The sequence below is a fragment of the Stomoxys calcitrans genome, chromosome 3 (assembly GCF_963082655.1).
Source record: "Stomoxys calcitrans chromosome 3, idStoCalc2.1, whole genome shotgun sequence".
Lineage (NCBI taxonomy): Eukaryota > Metazoa > Arthropoda > Insecta > Diptera > Muscidae > Stomoxys > Stomoxys calcitrans.
In genome coordinates this window covers 117706371-117732052 of record NC_081554.1, presented here as the reverse complement: position 1 = coordinate 117732052, position 25682 = coordinate 117706371, and the positions used below count along the sequence as shown (strand labels likewise).

Below are 25682 nucleotides of genomic sequence, written 5' to 3'. Positions count from 1 at the left end.
TCAGTCACGCAAATTTTTACATTAAGAGATTATTTGGTGTATTATTGACCTTTTTGGATTATAATTTGTAGACCTTAACCGAACGATCCAAAAATTAGAAATATATATTGAAAAAAAAAAGACTAAAGGACATATTGTAGACCCTGTAAATACATGTTCTGTTGGTATTTTTCTTGTTTTACACTCACCTAAATAAATTTGTGCGTATTATTAATTATAAGAAAATCGTGCTCGTAAAGTTTTAATAAAATATTGTTTATTCAGTGCTGCACAGTTGCTAAATCCTTTTATACAAACAATTGAAAAAAGATTGCGATTTTTTTCGTATATTTAAGTTTATAAGTATAATTATAAAATGCATCTCAATATACTTCGCTTAATCTAGTCGTATATGCTTCAATTGCATACTTTTGAATAAAAATTGAAACGTTATGTTTGTTCTGAAATTTAAATTCCGTTGCGAAGTTTACTAAACATCAGTGGGTATTGCTCTTCAATTGAAGGAGAAACGCTTATTTTCATATAAAAAGCCTTAAGGGAATACAACTACTAAATTGATTTGTATAATAAATATAAATACAATGTTGTCCTTAATACAAAAGAATCTTCAAATATAAAAGAAATAACATCAAGTCTTTTAAAAATTGAACTTGCATTGAGGGCGAGAAATCCCTAACGCTTCAAGTGGCTACGATTGAACAAAAAAATCTAAATGAATGAGAAGTGAAGGGTTATGTACGGTGGCTAAGATTGAGCAAATTGCAAAATTGTGGTTATCCATGGACAGAAACGTAACTTTTCTTAGAGTCCGAATTTTTATGCAAAATCAAAAATTTTCTGTCTATTTTATTGGCAAATGCGTGGGTACTTTGCATACTTACTAGCAGAGATAATGTATTCAAATCAATAAAAGTTTACAAAAAAATTATTGGAAAATACCACCGCATTTGACAAATAAAAGATATGAAACTTTGGGTCTTGACACTCAATAGAATCAAGCAGACGAAAGATAGAACACAATAAACTGCTACAACAACAACATGAAACTTTCGATTTTGCATAAAACTCCGGACTCTGCTTATTCTAAACGAAACCTTTTAGATTGGGTAATACTAAAATATCCTAATGACGCTGCCACAACAAGTTGGACTTAGACGGGAGGTGAATTCAAATGCTTTAATGCAGAGGGAGTTATGGGGGAACAAAACATGTGCCTACATAAAAACGATATCACAGAGGGAAAGAACTTCGCGTAAGCTTTGGGAGCTGTTGATGAACATCGATTTGGAATGAAATGGAATGGTTTTGGTGAGGGCATGGATATTTGTGGCACAAAGTTATGGAACGAACGTTGGTATGATAGATCTAGATGACTTACAATGTTACCCAAATTAGGTACAATTTCAATGCAGAGTTGTCCTAATTCTCAAGTAGATGAGTTTTTATGTGTGTTTTTAAGTGTATGTATACTTTTCTCACTGTATATGCAATGTGAACTTTTATCCTAAATATTCTTCATGTGAATGTGTGTCCTTATAACTATTAAAAAAATGACATATGTATTTGTAAATATATAATAATTATATGCAGGTGTTGGCTTATTTTAATTGTCGACTGCATGTAGATGAGCGTCCACTGTCCAAACTGTGGGACAACTAAACTGGATAGGACACAACGTAGTTTCTCTATATCGATGTTGCTCTTTAAATGCGGCACAACGGATCTTGGCTGCGTAATTCAAACTGTCTGGTAGCTCCGACGAAATGACCGATAAAGGCAGCAGGCAAACAGGATCGTAAGAAACTAAAAGAAACAAATATATGGGGGAATACAATTTAAATAATAAATAATTTTTATTAATTCTTTGTGTTTGTATGTTCAAGTGGTGGGCCGTTTTCGCCATGGTTGCCAAAAGCGTAACCTGAGACAAATTCTAAAAAGATTTTCCCAAGACATCAAGGTCTCAAATCATACGATTTTAAGGTGAGGTTAGGTCGAAAAGAGGACGCGGATCGGATAATAGATTGCTGGCATTCACTTTTATAACGCATTCATATTTGCGTTGATTTTGACTTGCCTTCATTCAACAATAGCAAGTAATGCTGTTGCTTTAAAATGCAATCATGCGTTTTTTTATATTGCTGTTACACCACAAGCAACAACAACAAAATGAAAGCTGACATACTAACAAGTAAAAAGGCATTAAGTTCGACCGGGCCGAACTTTGGATACCCACCACCTTGGGCACATATATGTAAACTTCCTTTAGTCACAATCCGGTGGAAATTGGATAACTTATGCACCCAAATTCGGCACGGACATTGAGTGGTTTAGTAAATATAAATCACTATTGCATTTATTATTTCAAATTTCAACAAAATCGGGTAATAAATTTTTTATGAGCTTCAGACCCTTAATCGGCACATCGTTCTATATGACAACTATATCTAAATACAGTCCGATCTTTACCATATTTGGGTCGGATGGCAGGTGGCCTGAAATTTCTTACTGTTTCAAATTTCAGCGAAATCGGATAAAAAATAAAGCTTTTATTCGCTTCAGACCCTTTTTAGGGAGATCGGTCTGTATGACAGCTATATCTAAATATAGTCCGATCCGAACCATATTTGGATCTTGTGTTGGGAGGCGTAAAACTACTCAATGTTTCAAATTTCTGCGAAATCGGTCAAAAATTAAAGCATTTATGGGCTTTAGACCCTTTATCTGGAGATCGGTCTATTTGGCAGCTATACCTAAATAAAGTCCGATTTTATCCATATTTAGGTCAGATGTCAGGAGGCTTAAAATAACCCTCTGTTACAAATTGCATCGAAATCGGATGAAAGACAAAGCTTTTATGGGTATTAGAACCTTTATCGGCAGATCGGTCTATATAACAACAAAAGACGTATCTGTGTCAAATTTCAGCTCAACATCTCAGTTTTTCAAGACTGTAGAGCGATTACAACAGACGGATAGACGGATAGACACACGGACATCGTGAAATTGTCTTAGAATTTTGCAACGATCCGAAATATCTATACTTTTTAGGGTCGGAAATTGATATTTCGATGTGTTTCAAACGGAACGACTAAATGAATATACCCCCTATCCTACGGTGGTGGTATAAAAATAAGAGATTATTCGCACCATTCGTTGACATTTTGTTGTGGTGCGAAACATGGAGTTAGAAATTTTAGAAAAAATTAAAACTCCTTTACCCCAACAGCACCGTCCAAAAGCAAAAGTGGGCTGATTGGGACAATATGGAACTCAAATCAAAAGTATTTGAGTACGAGTAGAGTACGAATATTATATTAAAAATTGTGTCCATGTATAAGAGGACCGAACATGACAATATGGAACTCAAATTAAAGATATTTGGGAATATATTTCGAATATGATATTAGAAATGACTTCCAAGAAATGGGGGCTGCTCTAACCCCCTAAACCAGTCCCCGAATCGTATTATTAGCTTATCATGACTACATGGGGTTCAAATGAAAGATATTTGAGAGAAGATTACGAATAAGAAACTAAAATTTGTGCCCAAGTATCTGGGTTGCGCTCTAACCTCTGCAACCACCCCTTAAACCACCTAACCTATTAGCGGTGGTAGATTACGAATATGAAACTAAAATGTGTGCCCAAGTATCTGGGTTGCGCTCTAACCTCTGCAACCGCCCCTTAAACCACCGCTAATAGGTTAACTGACCAAACATGGCAACGTGTGTATATTTTAGGTATTATGCGAACCTAACATACAATCCTACACAATCTGAAATTTTCACATATTGTGTAAGTTGGTCTAGAAGAGCAATATGCTATATTATTTGTTGATATCGGAAGGGGACGGACCCTCTCCTAAAAGCCGCCCACCCCAAAAAGCATCCCCAAATAGGAAATTTTTCGACCATGGTAGTATGGGGTTCAAAGAAAAGGTATTTGGAAGTAGAACGCGAATTTGGTATCAGCTTCTGGGGCCAAATGCCTGTATGTCCACCCCAAAACACCAACAAACAGGACATACTTAGCGAACATGGCTTTATGGGAGTGGGCGGTGCTTTTGTGGTTATAGCCTATTGTTCCTTCCAGACCGTATTCGTATTATACTCTTGATCGTGGCGACTTGGACCCAATTTTTAATATCAAATTCGTACTCTATACTTCTATTTTGAGTGTTGCTTTTCGGGTAAGAAGGAGGATCCGACCCCTTACTCATATCCTGATCAACCTACACATACTGTGAAAATTTCAAGAAAATCGGTTCAGTCGTTTTTGACTCTATACTGAACAAACAAATTTACAAACCCACTCCCAAGTCCCTTTTATATAAATCTCGCATTGGCCTATATGTTCGTTTGTGGTTTTTTTGGCTGCAGGGCGGCTCCCCAGACATTTGGGTTAAAAATTTCTTTAAATTTCAAAGGTGGGTGGCGGTGTCGGAGAGTCGGAAGGGAGATAGTGTGATGCCGTCTCCACAGGAAAAATGAAAAACTATGTTCAAATAAGATATTTGTACAATCAATTAAAAAAAATTGCTAAATTCGGACCGATAAAGGAATTTGTATTATTGATTAAAAATTTTGCATTTTGGATTTATGAAACCCCCAAAAATCCAATAAAGTGGTTATTAATTCAATTAATCATTCAATTGAAATTTGTCAAATCCTTTAAAAAACGTTTTTACTGTTTTAATAAAAATAAATAATTGATATCGGAAAATTTCCGATTCCATTTTTGGACCTCTCTTCGTAGTCGGCGACACCGTCTGTTAAGAGTATTATAAAAAATATAATTTATATACATATTTAAAATGAATCGTGGTAATACCAATCTTAGCATTTTGCGTTGAATACCACGAAATTTACATCCACGTATATTATCTTCCATCCTCAGCGATTGTGTCAATATAATCTATATATGGATAATAAAATAATATATTATTATATTCCAATTTGTTGTGTTTGGCATTTATCCATCCTAGTTCATATAGGGCATTTTTCTGCATTACATTTTTTTAGCGCAAAATGTTTCACAATAATTTTTTTTAACTTATAATGAAAAAATACTCTTTATGTAGAGATAAAAAACATACTTCTAATTTTCTTGATATTTTTTTTGTCCATCCACGCTACTTTGTGTCTGTATGTGATAGATGCTAGAAATTCATTCGCATTTCTTTTCGCCATACGTATTTGTGGAAGGGAACACAATATAATCTTGGAGATGTCAATTAAATAATAACTTAATTCGTACAATTAAAAATATCTTCAACGTATGCCTTGTTTACCAATCATCTGCCGTGATACAATTTGTCTCATCACTGTTGCATCCGACGTTGACAACTCTCGGGAAAATACATAATTAAGATTTTTATTACAAATAACGCCTAGTACTGATTTCATTCGCAGTGAAAATATCTATTAAATAATTGCGAAATCCAACAGAATCTATTCTTCGCCAGAACACAAACAAAAGTCAAACAACAACACACAACAAAGACAACGGCAATGAAGCAGAGTTGATTGGTGCCCATTTCGTGAGCTTTTTATTACATTGGCAATTAATTGAAGCGAAAATTGTATTGGCGCAACGACATGTCGCTGGTATTTTGTTAAAAGAACTCAGTACCACTTCTGCGGAATGTGTTTGTATTTTCTTTGTCACCATTTTTTAGCTAATATCTTTTTGGCAACAATGATTTTAACAGCTCACGCACGTTTCGAATCCTTAATATCCTAATTCCAATCGATACCGTTGCCAGATAGTAGGAGATTCTCCTCGGTCTGCCCTCTTCATCAATAGGCTGTAGTATGAAACTGTGGCCGCACCTGTCCTCCTTCAACTTGACTAAGCGCGACCTTGGTAGCATATTTCCTAGTATAAACCCAATGGGCTGCATATCCAGCATCGCTTCCAGACCAGTCTCTGGACAATGCAGGCTAGTCTCTAGATTTCCTCACGCGCGTTTCGTGTCATCTTCAGTTTGGTCTATAATTTAACCATGAATCGTCTTAAGCCTAGTGCTGACCTCGACTTTTCACACGAACAACTGTCAAAACGCACTATAAAAAAAAATGGTGACGAATGTAATGCGAACACATTCCGTACAAGTGGTACTGAGTTCTATGAGCAAAATAGTAGCGACATGACGCTGCATCAGGATAAATTTCGCACAATTTCAATTGCAAATGTAATTAAATGCTCACGAAATGCGCCAATCAACTCTGCTTCAAAACTGTTGTCTTTGTTGTGTGTTGTTTTTTGGCGTTTGTTTGTGTTCTGACAAAGAAAACAGTCCGTCGCATTTCACAATAATTTAATAGAAAATTACGGTGCGAATAAAGTCAGTACTAGGCTTTACAAACGAACAACGCTTGCAAATTATTGCATTTTATTATCAAAATGCGTGCTCTGTTAAGAAAGTTCAGCGTTCAAGGTTTTGGGTTCAGCGACCAAGCTTATTTTTGGCTCAATGGGTACGTATATATGCAGAATTGTCGATTTTAGAGTGAAAATCAGCTAGAGCTACCAATGCATTCGGAAAAAGTCACAGTTTGGTGCGGTTTGTAGGCTGGTGGCTTCATTGGACCGTACCTCTTCAAAGATTATGCGAATATTAACGTAACTTTTCACTCAGAAAAATGCTTATCGTAAATAGGAGTTAATTATTGTACATAATACTCGTTAGTCCATGATATTTATCCACGATTAGTTAAAAATTCCTAAAGATAGATAAAATAGCTTACAATTCAGGTGGAGTTAGTAATTTTCCTTAACCGATAAATTTTGAAATAAGCGAGAATTTTACTAAACATTGGCCAAAGCCTAGCATCGTTGACAATGCCTATTCTGAAATTTATTACTGAATGAACTACTTAAAGAAATAAAGATTTTTAGTTCAATATAACTAAAACGTTCATTCCAATTTCTTGAGTTCACTCATACATGCTCGATATTAAGAACAATTTAATAAACACATTTCTAATGGTGAAACATTGTGTCCACAAATAGAACATGACGAAGCTGAACAAAATAAGCATGGCCTTCTTTGATGAAAAGATGTGAGAAAATGTTTTCTCCTTTCTGTTGTTAGTAAATATTGAAATGGGAAACTAGTGATGTGGATGAATGCGTAGAGCGTCTGCTTTGTAAACAGAAGGTTCTTGGTTCAATACTCGGCTGGGACAAAATGTAGTTTTATTTAATTCATAATTGCAATGTTTCATATTAAATTTGTATTTACACAATAGCTGGGCGATTGATTACGTGGGGATGGGAGACAGGCGGAAATAAATTGATTAAGTAATTAAGATAAGATTGGATGCTTCGGAGTGTTCGGAAAAAGAGATTTTTTTTTCAATATTTTTATCTTTTATTTTCAATGCTCTTTAGTTCATATTTTACCTGTGGGAAGTTGAAAGTGGACTTATACTATTGTATGTATAAACAATTTCGTAGCTATAAAGAAATTTTTGAACTCGCAACGAGCATATTATTCTTTAGAGCCATAGGAAGTTCAATATTTCCCAAATGTGGTTCATTTTAACTAGTGTTGAAATTTTCAAGTTCGAATTTTTTTGCAATTTATTTGCCAAAAATGATAAACATTCTGCAAAAATTATAAATCGATGTTTGTATTCTACACAATTATTTTTCAGTGGCGACATATTCGGTCAATTGGCTGCCTGGATCGTGCGACTTAACGTCTTTAGACTATTTTTTGTGGGCCTACGTTAAAGCTCATGTCTATACAGACAAGCCCACTTCAATTGACGCATTGGAAGGCAACAATGAAGCTTTTAGTAGTGAGATACCGACCGAGTACTAGTGTTAGCATAGAATAATTGGTAGTTGATATGGTTCAGTCCAGAAATTTTGTTCCGTGTCGTCCATGGATCTTGAATTAAGGCAATATAAATATTTCCCTTGATGATTTTCTCCATCAGAGCGTGTGTAGCTACCTCGCACCGGTGAAGGTTGACCTCATTCATTGGTCCTCTAGTAAATGGGTTTCTTAGGGGTGGGTGATGGTCTGCTCCCTGTTCTTTAAGCTGCATTGAGTTCCATGTCACTGCTTTGCCTGATGTTTCAGTGTTAGGATCATTGCCTATTCTAGTCTTCCGAATCTTGAGAAAGTAGGTAATTGTTCCATCGTCGGGTTCCTGTTCATTAGACTGCAAGTACCAAATAGCACCAAGAACGGGGTTGCCAGACGTGACAATTTTACGTCATTTTGACGCTTGATGATTTTCGATTTGAGTCTCTTTATAAGGGTTGGTATTCTACTTTGTTTACGTAATAACCGCTGAAATTTTCAATTATTTCGCGAGCGAAATTTGACAGCAATCAAATGATTTGTTTTCATACCAAAACACGTTTCTGTATCTGCACTTATTGTTTTCTCTTTTTTATATACCTTTTTCTTAAATTAATAAAGAAAAACGAACCACTGAAACCAAAAAAACAAACAAAAATTATGCCTGCAATAGAGTTAAGTGTTGCCACTATAATGGTTTTTTGCCATTTTCCTCGTCATAAGCAGTGTACTTTTTTTCCGTCTATTTTTAATCAAAATTAAAAAAGGTCCCTGTGGACCTTGTACTTTGGCAACGGATGACTCAACCCTCGGAGGGTTAATTGATTTGGACTAATTTAAGAGACTGGCGATTTTGTTAGGATTTTTTCCAAAATTTTTGACGATTTTTTTGCGAAAAAAATTTGGCAGCACTGACTAAGAATCTGAAAAATCATTAAGTCGCCCAATATATATTGTCAAGGTATAAATGAATGCGAATTTTGGGCGCTTTAGCTGAATTCGTAAAGAAAGTACCATTTTTTATGTTTTAGTAAAAAAGTACAATTTCTAGCCGCCCAATATTTACTGTCAAGCTGTACCCATATTTTCTCGCTTCGTATGTAAGAATGTACTATTTTTACGTTTTAGTACCTTAATGTACGATTTTGAAAAAATCTTCGGGCAAAAATTTCTGATTCTAGCTTAAACCGTTTGGGCTGGGTGGTGATCAGTCAGTCACGCGTCTCTTTTATATATATAGAGATTATTAAAATTGAAGGCGTGGGAGGCGGAACTGAATGGATTGTGTAATAAAAATGTGTCTACCAATCTCCAATGGGATGCTCCAAAGAGTTCGGAAATAGCGATCAATAATTTTACCTTTCAGTTTTAATGCTCGTCAGTTCATATTTTACGTGTGGGAAGTTTAAAAATGAACTAAAACTGTGTAAAAAGAATTTGCTAGCTGTTATGAAATTATTAAACTCGAAACGAGCATATAATTCTGTAGCGTTATAAGAAGTTCAACATCGGACCATAATTGGATATTGGTGTCATATAGACCGATCTCTCGATATAGGTTATTGAGCACATAAATGGCGCATTCTACTTTTTTAATTCAAACTAAACGAGTGGTATTTAAAAATTTCGCAAATCAATATTATTAGTTATATTTTTTTACCTGAATGACAATCATAACACCACAAAATCGTGCATCATATTTCTCTTTTGGACTCAATCAACTCAAATCGGTCCATATGGCAACAATGCAAATTTGCACATAAGCATTCTATTTAGGAACAGGGACAACCTTCTCACATATCAAGATGTTCAAACCGCGTACCGCAGAAACATTTTTCAACGATCTCGCCAAGATTCGAATTCAGGCGTTCATAGTCATATGCGTTCATGCTTACCTCTGCGCTACCCTATGTGACCTCCAGTATATGGAAGCTATATTCAAATATATATGGTGAAATCTGTACTACATTTACTCCTGCAAATTTCGCCGCAATTTGATGAAAAATTCTCCTTTAAGTCCCCAATACTTTATTAGGGAGATCGATGTATACGGCAGCTATATCAAAATATTGTCCGATCACGAAAAATTTTTCAATTTAAAATTTAATTAAAAATAAATATGTTTCCAATTAAAAATTTATTTGAATCAATCATTGATTCAATTCATACGGGGGTTTCCCATTACGACCGTGATTGAAATTTAGACAAATTTCAATTAAAAAATTAATTGATGCAACCATGTTTTTAATTGAATCTGAACATTTTCCAAATACACAGGAAAAATGGAAATTTTGGTTTAATTAAGAACTTTGTACATTCAATTAAAAATTTTGCTGAATTTGTATTATTAATAAATGATTTTGCAATTTGCATTTATCACAAGCTGAATAATGAAGCGGTAAACGAATAAATCAATTTATTGGAAAATTGCTTAATCATTCAAAAATACTTTTAACTGACCTAATTAAAATGGGTATTTTTTCCCATAAATTTACATCCGTCCATTAAATGCGAATACCAAATGAAAGTCTTAATAGTACAACTATGGTGGATAACAACATATTTTAGTAGCGTGGTCACCATTTAGTCAACGAACGAATAGAGGACAAAAAGAAAAAAATACTAGTAGTCTAGGCAGTAAGTTATTTTAATATTTTTATACCCACTATCGAAGGATGAGTGTCATTCCGTTTGCAACACATCGAAATATCCATTTCCGACCTTATTCTTGATCAGCGTAAAAATCTAAGACGATATAGCCATGTCCGTCTGTCTGTTGAAATCACGCTACAGTCTTTAAAAATAGAGATATTGAGCTGAAACTTTGCACAGATTCTTTTTTTTTTGTCCATAAGCAGGTTAAGTTCGAAGATGGGCTATATCCGACTATATCTTGATATAGCCCCCATCCGATCCGTCGATTGAGGGTCTTAGGTCCATAAAAGCCCCATTTATTAACCGATTTTGCTTCAGTTTAGCCCAGATCCGTCCAGATTTGGATATAGCTGCCATACAGACCGATCTCTCGATTTAAGGTGTTTGACCAATAAAAGACGTATTTATTGTCCGATTTCGTTGAAATTTGAGATAGTGAGTTATGTAAGGCCTTTCTTCCTTCTTCAATTTGGTCCAGATCGATCCAGATTTGGATATAGCTGCCATATAGACCGATCTCTCGATTTAAGGCTTTGGGCTCATAAAAGGCGAATTTATTGTCCGATGTCGCCGAAATTTAGGACAGTGAGTTGTGTTGGGCCCTTAGACATTTTTCTTCAATTTGGCTCAGATGGGTCCAGATTTAGATATAGCTGCCATACAGACCGATCTCTCGAATTAAGGTCTTTGACCCATAAAAGACGCATTTATTGTCCGATTTCGCCGAAATTTGGGACAGTGAGTTGTGTTGGGCTCGTCCACATTTTTCTGCAACTTGGTCCAAATCGGTCCAGATTTGGATATAGCTGTTATATAGACCGATGCCTCGATTCAAGATCTTGGTCCCATAAAAGGCGCATATATAATCCGATTTCACTGAAATTTGACACTGTGACTTATGTTAGGCTTTTCGACATCCGTGTTGTATATGATTCAGATCTGTTTATTTTTAGATATAGCTACTAAAAAGATCAATATTTTGTCATGCACAATTGAACAATTACTTGTACTTTTTAGTATTTGCTCCAAATCGGAACATATTTCGATATAGCTGCTATTGGGCATAAGGTATGCCTTTTTCACCGGATTTTGGCGAAAGGTGTTTTACATATATAACCGAGGTGGTGGATATCCAAAGTTCGGTACGGCCGAACTTAACGCCTTTTTACTTGTTTTAATTGAATCGGACACTTTTTTACACCTAACAGCACTGTTATGACTGTCCGTTTACGAAAATGTCTAGCCGATCGAAATTTTGATAAATACTTCCTTATATAGAAGATAAAACTCCAACATAAACCATCTTTCGTCTACTTCTTTAAATTTCTAGACGCAATTCTAATCTTATTTATGGTTAAAATATGAATATTAATGGCATAACGGTGTACACACAGAAAATGACAGATGACAATATTGTGAAATTTATCTCGGATCAACAGAAGTCAATGCAATAGCACACAGAATTGCTCATACAACTCACGGAATTCATCGTGAGTAAAGACAAAGATGAATCAGCAACTTCTTCAACACTTCCAGTTCCAGTAGAGCCGAAAGCTCACCTCATGGAGTCTCTAGCAAATTGCATGACGAATTTAAATTATGAGCCTGGTATTGGTTTGGTATTTGAATCGTGGTATAATCGGTTCAGACACATTCGAAAGAGAAGCCAGTGCTCTGTTGTGGAGAAAAGTGTCGTTTCACACGGTTATATTCAAAGCACATATGCAAACCACTTGCAAGCAAACAGGTCATAGAGATGGTTAATGGAACAGCATGGACCAAAAGGAGAAGAAGACTTCTCAATACAACAGGCCATATCAAAACAACAGTTCAAAACAAAGCCAAAATCAGTATTTTCCACCAATCAAGTCCAATTCACGGATCTACGGAAATACGTCACAATTATCATCAACTCAAAGTAGGTAAAATTTCAAGTCGACACAGCTTCCGACATCGCAATCGTTCCGACATGGAAGAGCATCGGAAAACCTGAAGCATATGTAACCACCGCTAATGACGCAAATGCCAATCGAATAAAACTTCTCGCTGAATTCACGTAAGAAGTGATAATTGGGGAAACTTCAAAGTTTCTACACATCAAATGTGTACTCTTTGAACGTGCTTGGCACAGACTGGATTCAACAATTCAAATTATGGGACACATCCATATCAGTATGGTGCCGAAAAATAAATTTCGACAGCAAAATTTTCAAAGAACAAAATTCAAACAAGTTTCCGGCCATAGTACACTAGGTCTACGCGAAAAAACAAAGGTGCATATCAAACTACCGCCGAATTTGAAGAAAGTATTCATACCAAAACGTCCAGTGCAACACGTACGATCGAGACAGAATCACAACGTCTTGAGAACTTGCAATCATCACACCCGTGGACCCGACAAAGTGTGCAGCACCGATAGCCGTAAACAAACGCAACGGTAAGGTAAGGATTTTCGGATCCCATGGCAGCCGGTTGTACGCATCGGATTGACCCGATGGAATCTTCATCGGCAAGGGCTGCCGCCTCAGTTTACGTGTTCGTCTTTTTTTGTCATGGGAGAGGCACATCCCGGAGTGCCTTCTCCGTATGCTTCTGGTCCGTGCCGGGATTGAAAAGAACCCCGGACCCTGGTTCTGTTCCGTTTGCCAGAACCGCCTTCATCATCGGTCAGTGTCGGTGAGGTGTAACCGGTGCTTGGAGTGGGTACATTTCCGTTCTTGCTCTGGCCTAACTTCGCTACGGGAGTATAGTCATACTGGCTATGTCGCTAGGTGCTGTGCGAACATAGCCAGCAGTGGGTCACAAGCGTCGCCGTCGTCGCCTTCGGCGTCCTCGTCGTCGGACTATGTGACCCCCCCGACCTCTCCCGTACGGCAATTTATGCAACGACAGCACCCTAGCCCTACTATTGCCAGGCCAGTGTCGGGAAATGTATCGTTCTTGCAGTTAAACTGCAATGGACTGCGAGGCAAGATTGATGAGATTGTAGATTTTATGAGTCGGAAGAGCATATCGGTCGCAGCGATCCAGGAGACAAAGCTGACTAACACCTGCAGCTTGCACAGTTGTCACGGCTACAATGTGCTACGTAAGGATCGCTCAAGGAATGGAGGTGGGGGATTGGCCTTCGTTATACACCATTCCGTGCAGTATAGACCTATCTCGCCTGCGCTTGACGCTAGTGACCCATACATGGAATGTATGGGGGTAGCAGTCAGGTCTGGTACTGCCGAGATAGAGATATACAACGTGTATATACCGCCGGTTGGTAGCTGTGTCCCGATTAATGGCCAGGCCTACAGCCCCGACATAAGTGGGTTGCTATCTGGCCATAGTCGTCTGGTTCTGGGGGATTTTAATGCACATCACTCGTCATGGCATTCTCCCCTAGATAACGACCAGCGTGGCATAGCTTTGGCAGAGCAGATAGATAGCTCCACGTTTTGCACGGTGAATGAGGATGCCCCCACTAGGATTACGAGGAGGTGCAGCAGCTCGCCAGACATCTCTCCGTGGCTTCAATCAACCCAGGCCATGTGATAGGACGGTCCTCGTGGCACTGGACCTATCGAAGGCATTCGACACGGTCAGCCATGCCAAATTATTTGAGGACATCGCCAACACGTCCCTCCAGCCAGGCCTGAAACGTTGGGTCGCGAATTATCTGTGTGGCCGCCAGTCATTTGTGGAATTTAGGGATAAGAAGTCAAAACACCGTAGAGTGAAACAGGGAGTTCCCCAAGGTGGGGTGATATCTCCGGCTCTGTTTAACCTCTACCTATCCTCCATCCCACCTCCTCCAGATGGCATAGAGATCGTATCATATGCGGACGACTGTACGATCATGGCATCAGGCCCCCCACCCATTGATGACATCTGCGATAGGTTGAACGTCTACCTCAACGAGCTTGCCTCATATTTCGCTGCAAGAAATCTGAAGATATCCGCCACCAAATCTTCAGCCACACTGTTCACTACAAATACGCGTGAGGTGAATTCTGAGCTGACTGTGATGGTCGATGGAGAAATGATTCCGACCATCAAGTGTCCCAAAATACTTGGCGTCACATTTGACAGCTCCTACACTTTCTCCCCACATGCCACAGCAATCTGCAATAAAGTCAAAAGTAGAAACAAGGTCCTCAAGTCACTCGCTGGAAGCACTTGGGGTGCAGACAAAGAAACCTTGTTGACCACGTACAAAGCAATTGGCCGGTCTGTGGTAAGTTATGCAGCGCCAGTGTGGTCACGTCAACTTTGTGAAACGCAGTGGAATAATATTCAGATCTGTCAGAATGCCGCCCTCCGAACTGCGACGGGCTGTCTCCTTAGTTCTCATGTGGACCACCTCCATCAGGAGACAAAGATCCTACCAGTGCGAAGACATAACTACATGCTGTCTAAGCAATACCTTTTGGGCTGTTATCGCAGAAATCATCCAAATCATCATCTTGTGGATAGATACCCACCGCCCAGAAGCCTTAAGGTTGATCTACACGATCTAGAGCGTGAGGTCCAGCGCTACAAGAGAGAACCTCTAGATCAAGCGGCATATCAAGCGGGTCTGAACAACATTCATGCAGACACGGTAGCAGACGCGTTAATTGGCTACCGGGTGAATGTAGTCCTTGGAGAACGACCGCCACCCATTGCACCCGAAGAAATCGACCTCCCCCGGCAAACCAGAGTGGTTCTGGCTCAATTACGTTCCGGCAGATGCAGCCACCTCAATTCCCACAGAGCTAAGATTGATGCCGACGTGCAAGATGTATGTCCCGATTGTAACCAGGGACCGCACGATACACGTCACCTGTTTAACTGCCCGGCCAGACCCAGATCCCTGCGGACGCATCCCATCTTAGTCGCGGAGTTCCTGGGTCTTGACACTCAACAGAATCAAGCAGACGAAAGATAGTACACAATAAACTGCTACAACAACAACAACAACAACAAGGATTTTCGGAGACTAGAAGACTTATTATCAGATTGCCACAGTTGCACAGTGTTCACTCAACTCTAGATTTATCTGACGTATACCTTCACGCTAAAATCGACGATGAAAGCAAGGAACAAGGAACAAGGAACTTACGTTGATTACACATAGAGGACTCTTCGGATTCAACAGGTTGTCGTAGGAGTAAAATGTGCACCAGGTGCATTTCAACGTCTAATGGATCAACTTTGCACTGCAACTGATGGAATAAAGAATTACATTAATGATCGCCGCCAAAGTCATATCAACACAAGGAAAGTCTACACAAATTACTCCAACAGATCATGGAATTTGGTGTACGTTTCAAATTTGAAAAATGCCAATTATTCAAATCACAAATCAAATACAGGACAGTTATTTTATTTGGTCAGCTGAGTGTCGGTATTGGATAAATTCAAAGAAATTCTTTCTTCTGATTTACTCCTCACCCATTATAATCCAAGTCTACCGATTCACGTAGCAGCTGACGCAACAAGTCATGGAATCGGTGCCGTCATTTTCCCTGAAAAAAGGATGTGGGCCATTTACCATATTTCAAGTTCACCTTACTCCAAAGATGGGCTCTAATTATAGCATATTGTAGTAGAAAATATAGAATTGATAACATTGTACTGAACACAACCATGCTTTTAAATGAGATTAGTGATTACAATTGATATTGAAAAATGCATGCGTCATTCATCAGAATGACGCGCTAATTGCAACAATATGATTTTGACATCAGATATACAAACATTCAAGATTTTAGACAGGCAGATGTTCTCTCGAGTCTAATAAACTTACACGAGAAACCATTGAAGGTTTTTTGAAAAGCTTCCATCAATTTTGCAAAAGATTTTCAAGATGATCTCAATAAATCATTATAAACTCTACCTTTAACCACACCATGATTTCGAAGACAACGAAATCAGGCAAAATTTTTCAATGAATTTTGACAAAAATGGAACAAGGGTGGTTCAAAAGGCAAATCAAATCCAAAGAAAGGATTTACTTTCATACGTCGATGGATGTCTACTTTTCATTTCGAGTATCGTCATTCCGAAAACCTATCGAAACATTTTGCTATGGCGAAGGGCAAAACACTCGAATTGATCATATAGAACAGCGTCAAGAAATGCAACAACTGTCAATTAGCAGTCAAAAACTCAGTCAAGACAGATTTATTCTCATGGCCAATAACAACGCGTTCGAATGCCCGCAATCGCATATATTCAGTCATTTATGAAACGTTAACTACAATCAAGTTAACTACTGAGTACTGCTCACAGTTCTGCAATCCATAACAATTGGTTTCGGGCAACGGAACACAGTTCTTTTCCAGCAACTTTGAAGAATGGTTCAAGGAAAATCCATTCAGCATAATCGAATTGTCCGTTTTCGTCCGAACTCAAATAGCCAAGCTGAAGGGTTCGTTGACACTTTGAAAAAAGCACTCAAGAAAATGGAAGGGGAAGGAACGACAACAGAAATACTTCACACATTTCTGGAGTTTTATAGATCTACACCAAACTCGAATTATCTAAATGTATCAACGCCAGCAAAAACGAATGAGCAAATGGAAAACAAAAACAGCTCCAAACATGGTACAAAGTCGAAGACATTCAAAAATGGAGATCTTGTCCTACGCATGAGAATTCAAGGGAATCAAATAATTTAGGGGTCCAGGAAATGTTCTTCGTAAAATCGGACAAGTCACTTACGATACGCTAGTTTGGATTGGAAATCGTAAAAAAAATACAAGGTTTATGCAGATCAACTGAGTCTCAGAATCTTAGAAACTGCAGATTTAACACAACCTACAGATGGCATATTAACACTTGATATGTTACTCCAGGATTTTGATATTCCAACAGCGGCAGTGGAAGACACAAGTGTTCCACAGGCATCAGAAAATTCAGACATGGCACAATCTCCAGTAAAAGATTTCGTCACCTCACCGAGTTCAGCCATGCAAATCGACCACCGAAGATTATCCAGAAGACAACAAGTACGGTTTTAATTTAAAAACGGAGATGTTACGGCAACCTTGGTATTGTGCAGACATTCAGCCTAACATTATCGCAACATCCAAATCTAAAGAAGCACTTCTGCACACAGCGAGTCCTAAACAAATAAGCGAAGTGAACACATCTTTGGCTCAACATACAAAGACACTTTAAAATCATCCCATCCAACTATTCACACTAAGTTTACATTATACCAAATTATCATTTTATTAAATTAAACTTCGTATGTTTATGAATTGAATTGTGAAAGTTTTATATCATCGGCTTTGCTTCATGAACATTAAAACATAACACTTAAATTGTAGGTAGTGGTATCTTACCTGAATGCCTGCAACACCCAAAACTACTACAGCCAAAGCAAGGGTTTTCGAATCCAAGATATCCAGGAGTTCCTTTAAGCAGCCATTCTTATTTGCATGTGTCACAGTGCATGAAGTAGCTTCGTTGAGGTTAATCATTGGGCAACAAGACGCGGGCATAGTTTCGTTTGAGAAAACCTTTTCCCAATCGTTGGGTCCCTGAATGCCGCAGCACCCCAACTGTTCGTAGAAATGTGATTTGTATTAGGTGAACTAGGATACAAGGGATAACTGAAATGTTACCTCTGTTTGTAATAACGACCAGGCGTCTCGATAATCTTTGCGTTCATTGTATTGCTCCATGGTGGCGTTAAATTGTGTTTCCATAATTTGCCTCAAGCCAGTGTGTTTGATGTAGCCAGCTATGCCCAAGCCGATTTCAAGGAAAAATACTATTAATGCTAAAATGGCAAACGACAGAATCATGCAACTGTTCTCCTTTAAGGCGCCACAACATCCCATAAAACAGATGAATGCTACCAAAGCACCTACAACCATCAAAATAATGGGAGCTGTCCATATGTGATCACTGACGAAATTCGAATAGTGTGCATAGTTAAATTGAACCATGGCGCCAATCAATAAAATCAAAACTCCCGACAGCTGCAAGGGTACAAATGGAAATTAAAAAAGAACCAACGAATTCCAAAGACATCCATAATACAACTTACGGCAAATAATAAATTACAGAAAAAGGTTAAATATTTGACACATGTTAAGCCTCCAGATGCCATTTTGATTTACTAGATTAACGATTTGTAATCTGTAAATAAAAAAAAATTTAGGTAAAATCAAGACACTGGGATTACTGGGTGACCTTATACTGAGATAAAAATATATTGAATAGCAAAAAATATTTCTTTGGCTTCGAAAAACTTCCGCCGCCAACAGATCCGACTTGAAAGTTCTCTCTTCAACTGCTGTGTACGTAGTAGCACTTGTTCACGCATGCCATAGAAAAGTAGCTCAAAAAGCAACATACAAACACAATCACACATACCCACACATCAACCGCAATATACATTAGGTTGCCTGCATTAAAAGGGAAACAATTGTTTTTCTCAGCTGCAGCAAACAATTGACACATGTATTTGAAAAATAATTTTCTAATTTGTTTTCTTCCGCGCCTCTACTTGGCAATAAGCCGCAATCTTAAATGGCTTTAAAAATCCATCAACTGACTCCGGTTTAAAATATATTCATACTCTATCCAAAAATTGTACAACAATAGTTATTAATTTCTTATCCTTTATATATGAGAATCATTTTATGATCGAACTGATGAAATCGAACCATATTTGGATATATGTAGTTGCCATAAAGACTGACGTATTGCTTGCAAAATGTAGTGCAATTGGTTTGGGCATTATGACCGCCAACAAATCGGCCTTTATTTGTTTTTAAAATAACAAAACAACTTTCTGATATTTTTATAAAAATTCGGCAGTACGAAATAACCTCCAAAGCAAAAAAATTAAATAGCCCTCAAGAGTAATTTTGGAGATTATTTCCTCTTAATTCTTATAAAGAAATTGCGGTATGAAATAAGGCCCCAATGCCAAACAGCCCCAAACTGAATATGAAATAAAGACCCAAAAATCGAGCTTTATTTCATAAAGAAATTAGACCCCAAAATTAAAAAAGAAATAAGGTCGCTATGAAATGAAAAAACGCCAAACTAAAATGAAGTAAAGTCCCAAAATTTGGCGTATTATTTCATATGAAATAAAGCCCCAATTTAAAAATGAAACAATGCACGAAACATTTAATTAATAATTTGTTCCCTATATGACGAAAATTCTTATCAAATAAGTTTTAAACATATATATTTAATATATTAAATAAGAATTTCGATTTTCGTAATTCAAATGTCAAGAAGTAAAATAAAGTAAATCCCAGTAAGGAAATGCAAAAGTCGGGCGGTGCCAACTTTATAATACCCCACACCTACACTATAGGGACTAAGTGGGAGCTATATCTAATTTTGAACCAGTTTTCGAGCAAATATGTTCAAACTGTAATAAATACGGTGGATAAACGACAACATTATTTCAAATCTGACGAACATATACATGGGAGCTATATCGAAATCTGAACCGATTTCGAGCAAACCCTGCATATATTGTGGAAGTCGTCGAGGAAAGAGTTGTACAAAATTTTGGGAAGATTGGTCAATAAATGCGCTTGCAGTGGATCTAGGAGTGAAAATCGGGCGATATATATATATATATATATATATATATATATATATATATATATATATATATATATATATATATATATATATATATATATGAGAGCTATATCTAAATCTGAACCGAATTCTATGAAATTCACTAGTAATGTCGAGTCATTACAAAATGCTTCCTGCAAAACTTCGAGAGAATCGGTTAACAAATGACCATTTTATTGCATTATTACTGCAAATCGGACGAACATATATATGGGAGCTATATCTAAATCTGAACCGAGTTCGACTAAATTTTTTAAATATTGTGGAATTTGTTGAGGAAAGCGTTGTACAAAGTGTTGGGAAGATTGGTCAATAAATGCACTTGCAGTGGCTCTAGCAGTGAAAATCGGGCGATGTATATATATGAGAGCTATATTTAAATCTGAACCCATCTCTATAATAGTAGTGGTGTAGGGTATATATATATAAAAAATTGACAACACAAATAGTTCTTTCCCCTTAAAAAGAATATATAAATATATAGATATGAGTAAAAATTAAAGGAATAAATTTCAGGACAAAGTCTAAAAGAGTATAAGACTTTCAACTTTTTATACCCTCCACCATAAGATGGGGGGTATACTAATTTCGTCATTCTGTTTGTAACTACTCGAAATATTCGTCTGAGACCCCATAAAGTATATATATTCTTGATCGTCGTGACATTTTATGTCGATCTAGCCATGTCCGTCCGTCTGTCCGTCCGTCCGTCCGTCTGTCTGTCGAAAGCACGCTAACTTCCGAAGGAGTAAAGCTAGCCGTTTGAAATTTTGCACAAATACTTCTTATTCGTGTAGGTCGGTTGGTATTGTAAATGGGCCATATCGGTCCATGTTTTGATATAGCTGCCATATAAACCGATCTTGGGTCTTGACTTCTTGAGCCTCTAGCGTGCGCAATTCTTATCCGATCAGAATGAAATTTTGCACGATGTGTTCTGTTATTATATCCAACAACTGTGGCAAGTATGGTTCAAATCGGTTTATAACCTGATATAGCTGCCATATAAACCGATCTTGGTTATTGATTCTTGAGCCTCTAGAGTGCGCAATTCTTATCCGATTGAAATGAAATTTTGCATGACGTGTTTTGTTATTATATCCAACAACTGTGCCAAGTATGGTTCAAATCGGCCCATAACCTGATATAGCTGCCATATAAACCTATCTTGGGTCTTGACTTCTTGAGCCTCTAGAGGGCGCAATTCTTATCCGAATGGAATGGAATTTCGCACGATGTGTTTTGTTATGATACAAAACAACTGTGCCAAGTATGGTTTAAATCGGTCCATAACCTGATATAGCTGCCATATAAACCGATCTTGGGTCTTGACTTCTTGAGCCTCTAGAGGGCACAATTCTTATCCGATTTGAATGAATTTTTGCACGAAGTATTTTGTTATGATATCCAACAACTGTGCCAAGTATGGTTTAAATCGGTCCATAACCTGATATAGCTGTCATATAAACAGATCTGGGGATTTGACTTCTTGAGCTTTTAGAGGGCGCAATTCCTATCCGATTTGGCTGAAATTTTGCATGACGTATTTTATTTTTACTTTCAACAACCGTGTCAAATAAGGTTCAAATCGGTTCATAACCTGATATAGCTGCCATATAAACCGATCTGGGATCTTGACTTCTTAATTATTCGATATGCCTGAAATTTTGTACGACGGATCCTCTCATGACCATCAACAAACGTGTTTATTATGGTCTGAATCGGTCTATAGCCCGATACAGATCCCATATAAATTGTTCTCTCTATTTTACTTCGTGAGCCCCAATGGGCCCAATTCTTATACGAATTGGCTGAAATTTTACACAGGTCTCCAACATATAATTTAATTGTGGTCCCAACCGGACCATATCTTGATATCGTTTTAATAGCAGAGCAACTCTTTTCTTATATCCTTTTTTGCCTAAGAAGATATGCCGGGAAAAGAACTCGACAAATGCGATCCATGGTGGAGGGTATATAAGATTCGGCCCGGCCGAACTTAGCACGCTTTTACTTGTTATAAAATTGCAACTGAGAATAAACATTTAAAATTCTGTGTATTTTAAATATATGAATTGTCAAAAATGGGAACTTAACGAAATCGTTAATTAAGTGAAGTAGGTAAAAAAATTTTGAAAATTGGTTTGCCTACTTCACCTTTTTGCTCCAAGTTCACTACTTTGAAAGTTGATAACGTCAGTGAAGTTATTGAAATTTTTATAAGAGCAAATGATGAGTTAAAATAAAACAAAACATTTACAAAAAAAACTTCTCCACATTCTCTAATTAATTATTGTTTTTTTAAACTTGTTATTTTGTTGTACATAGAAAATAAAATGTTTATACGAGCAGATGATGAATTAAAAGTTTTATTTTAATTCATCATCTGCTCGTATAAACATTTTTAAGAAAATTCCATTCAAGTTAAACTAAATAAAAATGGCGCATATAAAATTAAAAACAAAAAAGTATATACATATTATTATAATATAGATATTTAATTCCTGCATTGTTTCTATAATTTTAGCACTTATATGTTTGTCACATACAAAATGTAATGTGCGTATAAGCAACTGCTTATAACAACAGGCAGGAGCGACTGAATACGTTGCAACAATTAAAAAGCAGCGACTATTAAGTTAAAGTTTTTAGTTATTTCAGTGTCATGACCACAAAGCTGCAGGCGGAATCGTTAGTTCATCATGCAACCATACTAATTGCTCGTTTTGTCAACTAGTGAAAATTGCAAGTATTTTTATATATTTTTTATGATTAAAATTAGAAAATTTAATGCTTTTTATGCAGTTTTTGCATTTAGATATATTAAATAGTGAATTGAATTTAATATTGAATGCTGTTTGTTTTTTTTTTTTTGGATATTATTTCATAAATTTATTTGGTTGGGTATATTTGGGCGCCGAAAATTCACAACGTCGACTTTTTTTGGTTTTCTGTCTTCTTTTTTATAGGGCGTTATGTTCGCATGTATACAGGTCACAGGTCTCGTGAGCCGTGAGTGTCTCGTGACCGTGAGTGTCTCGTGAGCCGTGAGTGTCTCGTGAGCGTGCCTAAGTAACATTTTATTCTCCGGAGATTGAGTGAAAATTCACTCATGTGCTCTTCTCTAGTATCACGTTCCCAAAAACGATGCTTTGTTCATGACATAACTACCAGGTAGTGTACCGTAAACAGCTGAGAACAATTTTTTCTCGCAAAGTGCACCATCTGTCGACGAGTTTTGGTTGTGCGTGTGTGTATTACTGTTAAGAACTATAACACACACAAAACATCGAAAAATGGCGCGAATTAGTAACATACTCAAAATCAAAGTTGCACTAATCACTGATTTTAACAGATAGTGCACTCAATATTTTGTTGTTGGGCAACTGCCACTACCTGTAAATGAATATATCTTGGCGTTGTTGTAGCAATTCGCCAATGCGGCCACCTTATAAATATGCCTTGATATAGAAGTTTGAGTTCCAACAACTGAGCATATAACATTATGGCCGGAATACCTCTCATATTAATGCACAGAGCCATAAAGTACACTTTACCATTCATACTGCTCTATATTACATACTTCTTCAATGACATTTTAACAACTAGCATTTATCCGGCTGGATGGGAAAAATCCAAAAATAATACTATGGCCAAAATCAAAAAATGGAAATGACTATTGTCCCATATCAATTCTGGCTTTCTTGTCAAATGCTATAGAAAATATAATCCATAAGCAAGTGAGTACGTACTTAAACGAATACCGCCTTTTATCCAGCAAACAGTCTGGGTTCAGACCGAAACGCAGCTGCAAAACTGCTTTAATCGATGTCACCAAAGATATTAGATCGAATATATGTTGTATTATTCAAAAATTAAAAGTGTAGCATTATATTAATTTTCAGCGTTTGGTTCAAGGTTCTAATGTCCAAATCTCTAGCGTGGAACAAAGGTGTGCCGCAGGGCTCGATTCTGGGACCACTGCTTTTCTGAATGTATATCAACGACCTTACCCCCGGCTCACATATTCTTCTATCCATATATGTATACATTGATGATGTACAGCTATGCTTGAGCTTTCCTAAAACGGAAATACGTCAAGGATTCGTAAAAATAAATTAAGATTTGGACATTATTTCCAAATGGGCCTATGCCAATTACCTTCATATAAACCCTCATAAATCCAACTGTCTTTTAATTACAAACCGTGGCCAGAAGTTAATTACTGATAGTATACGAGAGTCGCGAGAGGTGTTGTGTCACGTGTGATTCACGTGATTCGTTAGTGAGATACAAATCCAATCACGTGATCGTGCGCAATTGAATTGAAATTCTTCGTGCGTAAGCGTGGGTGAGAGAAATCAGCTCACGATACTAATCGCGACTAACGAGATACGGACAAATAATGAAAAACACAATTTTTTGGATGCGTCTTTAATCATATGATATTTTAACGTACGAATACAATACAAACGTACCATCGGAAATGTAAGGAAGAAGTAGGAACAATTTCTGTCTACAGATGCACAAAAATGAAAAGAGCAAACGATTGTTTATGCAGGTGGTGAGCAGGCGTGAACTTGAGTCGAAATAAATAAGTAGTGCATGAGCGTGCGTTAGAAAAAAATTTTCTCGTGAGCGCAAAATCATTTACGTGCACATCTATAGCCGTCAGTTCGGTTCGTTGCTAGTGTGGCATCACAATGGACGGGAATAGACTAAGTGAGTCGGTTTAAAAAATAGACTGCCACTCTAACCCAAACCATACTTGTCATGAACGTTGGACGTACTAGCCAAACACAATGTGCAAATTACCAGCCAAATAGGATAATAGTTACGACCTCGAGGGGCTTTTTTTTGTGAGAGCTAAATTATATTATAGAACAATTTGGACCATACTTGTTATGAATGTTGGGCGTCATAGCCGATTCAAATCGGTAGATGGATTTATATATGTAGCTCCTATATATTAGGTTATAGACCGATTTTGCTAGCTTTACTCTTTCGAAAGCTTGCGTCTTAGACCAATATTTGGAGATTATAAAGGGTGATTTTTTTGAGGTTAGGATTTTCATGCATTAGTATTTGACAGATCACGTGGGATTTCAGAAATGGTGTCAAAGAGAAAGATGCTCAGTATGCTTTGACATTTCATCATGAATAGACTTACTAACGAGCAACGCTTGCAAATCATTGAATTTTATTACCAAAATCAGTGTTCGGTTCGAAATGTGTTCATTCACCGTAACGTTGCGTCCAACAGCATCTTTGAAAAAATACGGTCCAATGATTCCACCAGCGTACAAACCACACCAAACAGTGCATTTTTCGGGATGCATGGGCAGTTCTTGAACGGCTTCTGGTTGCTCTTCACTCCAAATGCGGCAATTTTGCTTATTTACGTAGCCATTCAACCAGAAATGAGCCTCATCGCTGAACGGTGAATGAACACATTTCGAACCGAACACTGATTTTGGTAATAAAATTCAATGATTTGCAAGCGTTGCTCGTTAGTAAGTCTATTCATGATGAAATGTCAAAGCATACTGAGCATCTTTCTCTTTGACACCATGTCTGAAATCCCACGTGATCTGTCAAATACTAATGCATGAAA

At 37.3% G+C, this 25682-nt stretch overlaps 1 protein-coding gene across 2 annotated transcripts in view; it reads right to left on the bottom strand.

Annotated features, from left to right (window-relative positions):
- Positions 1–231: 231 nt before the first annotated feature.
- LOC106085295 (CD63 antigen) overlaps positions 232–25682 on the bottom strand; it is a 57240-nt gene continuing 31789 nt past the window's right edge. Inside the window, exons 1-5 of one of the 2 annotated variants that reach the window (XM_013249490.2) lie at positions 18653–18768; positions 18507–18598; positions 18079–18438; positions 17797–18015; positions 232–1803 (exon numbers count right to left, since the gene is read on the bottom strand). In XM_013249490.2, the coding sequence (XP_013104944.1) occupies positions 1738–1803; positions 17797–18015; positions 18079–18438; positions 18507–18569 (708 nt within the window). In that variant the 5' untranslated portion in view covers positions 18570–18598; positions 18653–18768 and the 3' untranslated portion in view covers positions 232–1737. Of the gene's footprint in view, positions 1804–17796; positions 18016–18078; positions 18439–18506; positions 18599–18652; positions 18769–25682 lie in introns of those variants that run through there. The other variant, XM_013249491.2, reaches the window with a different exon arrangement.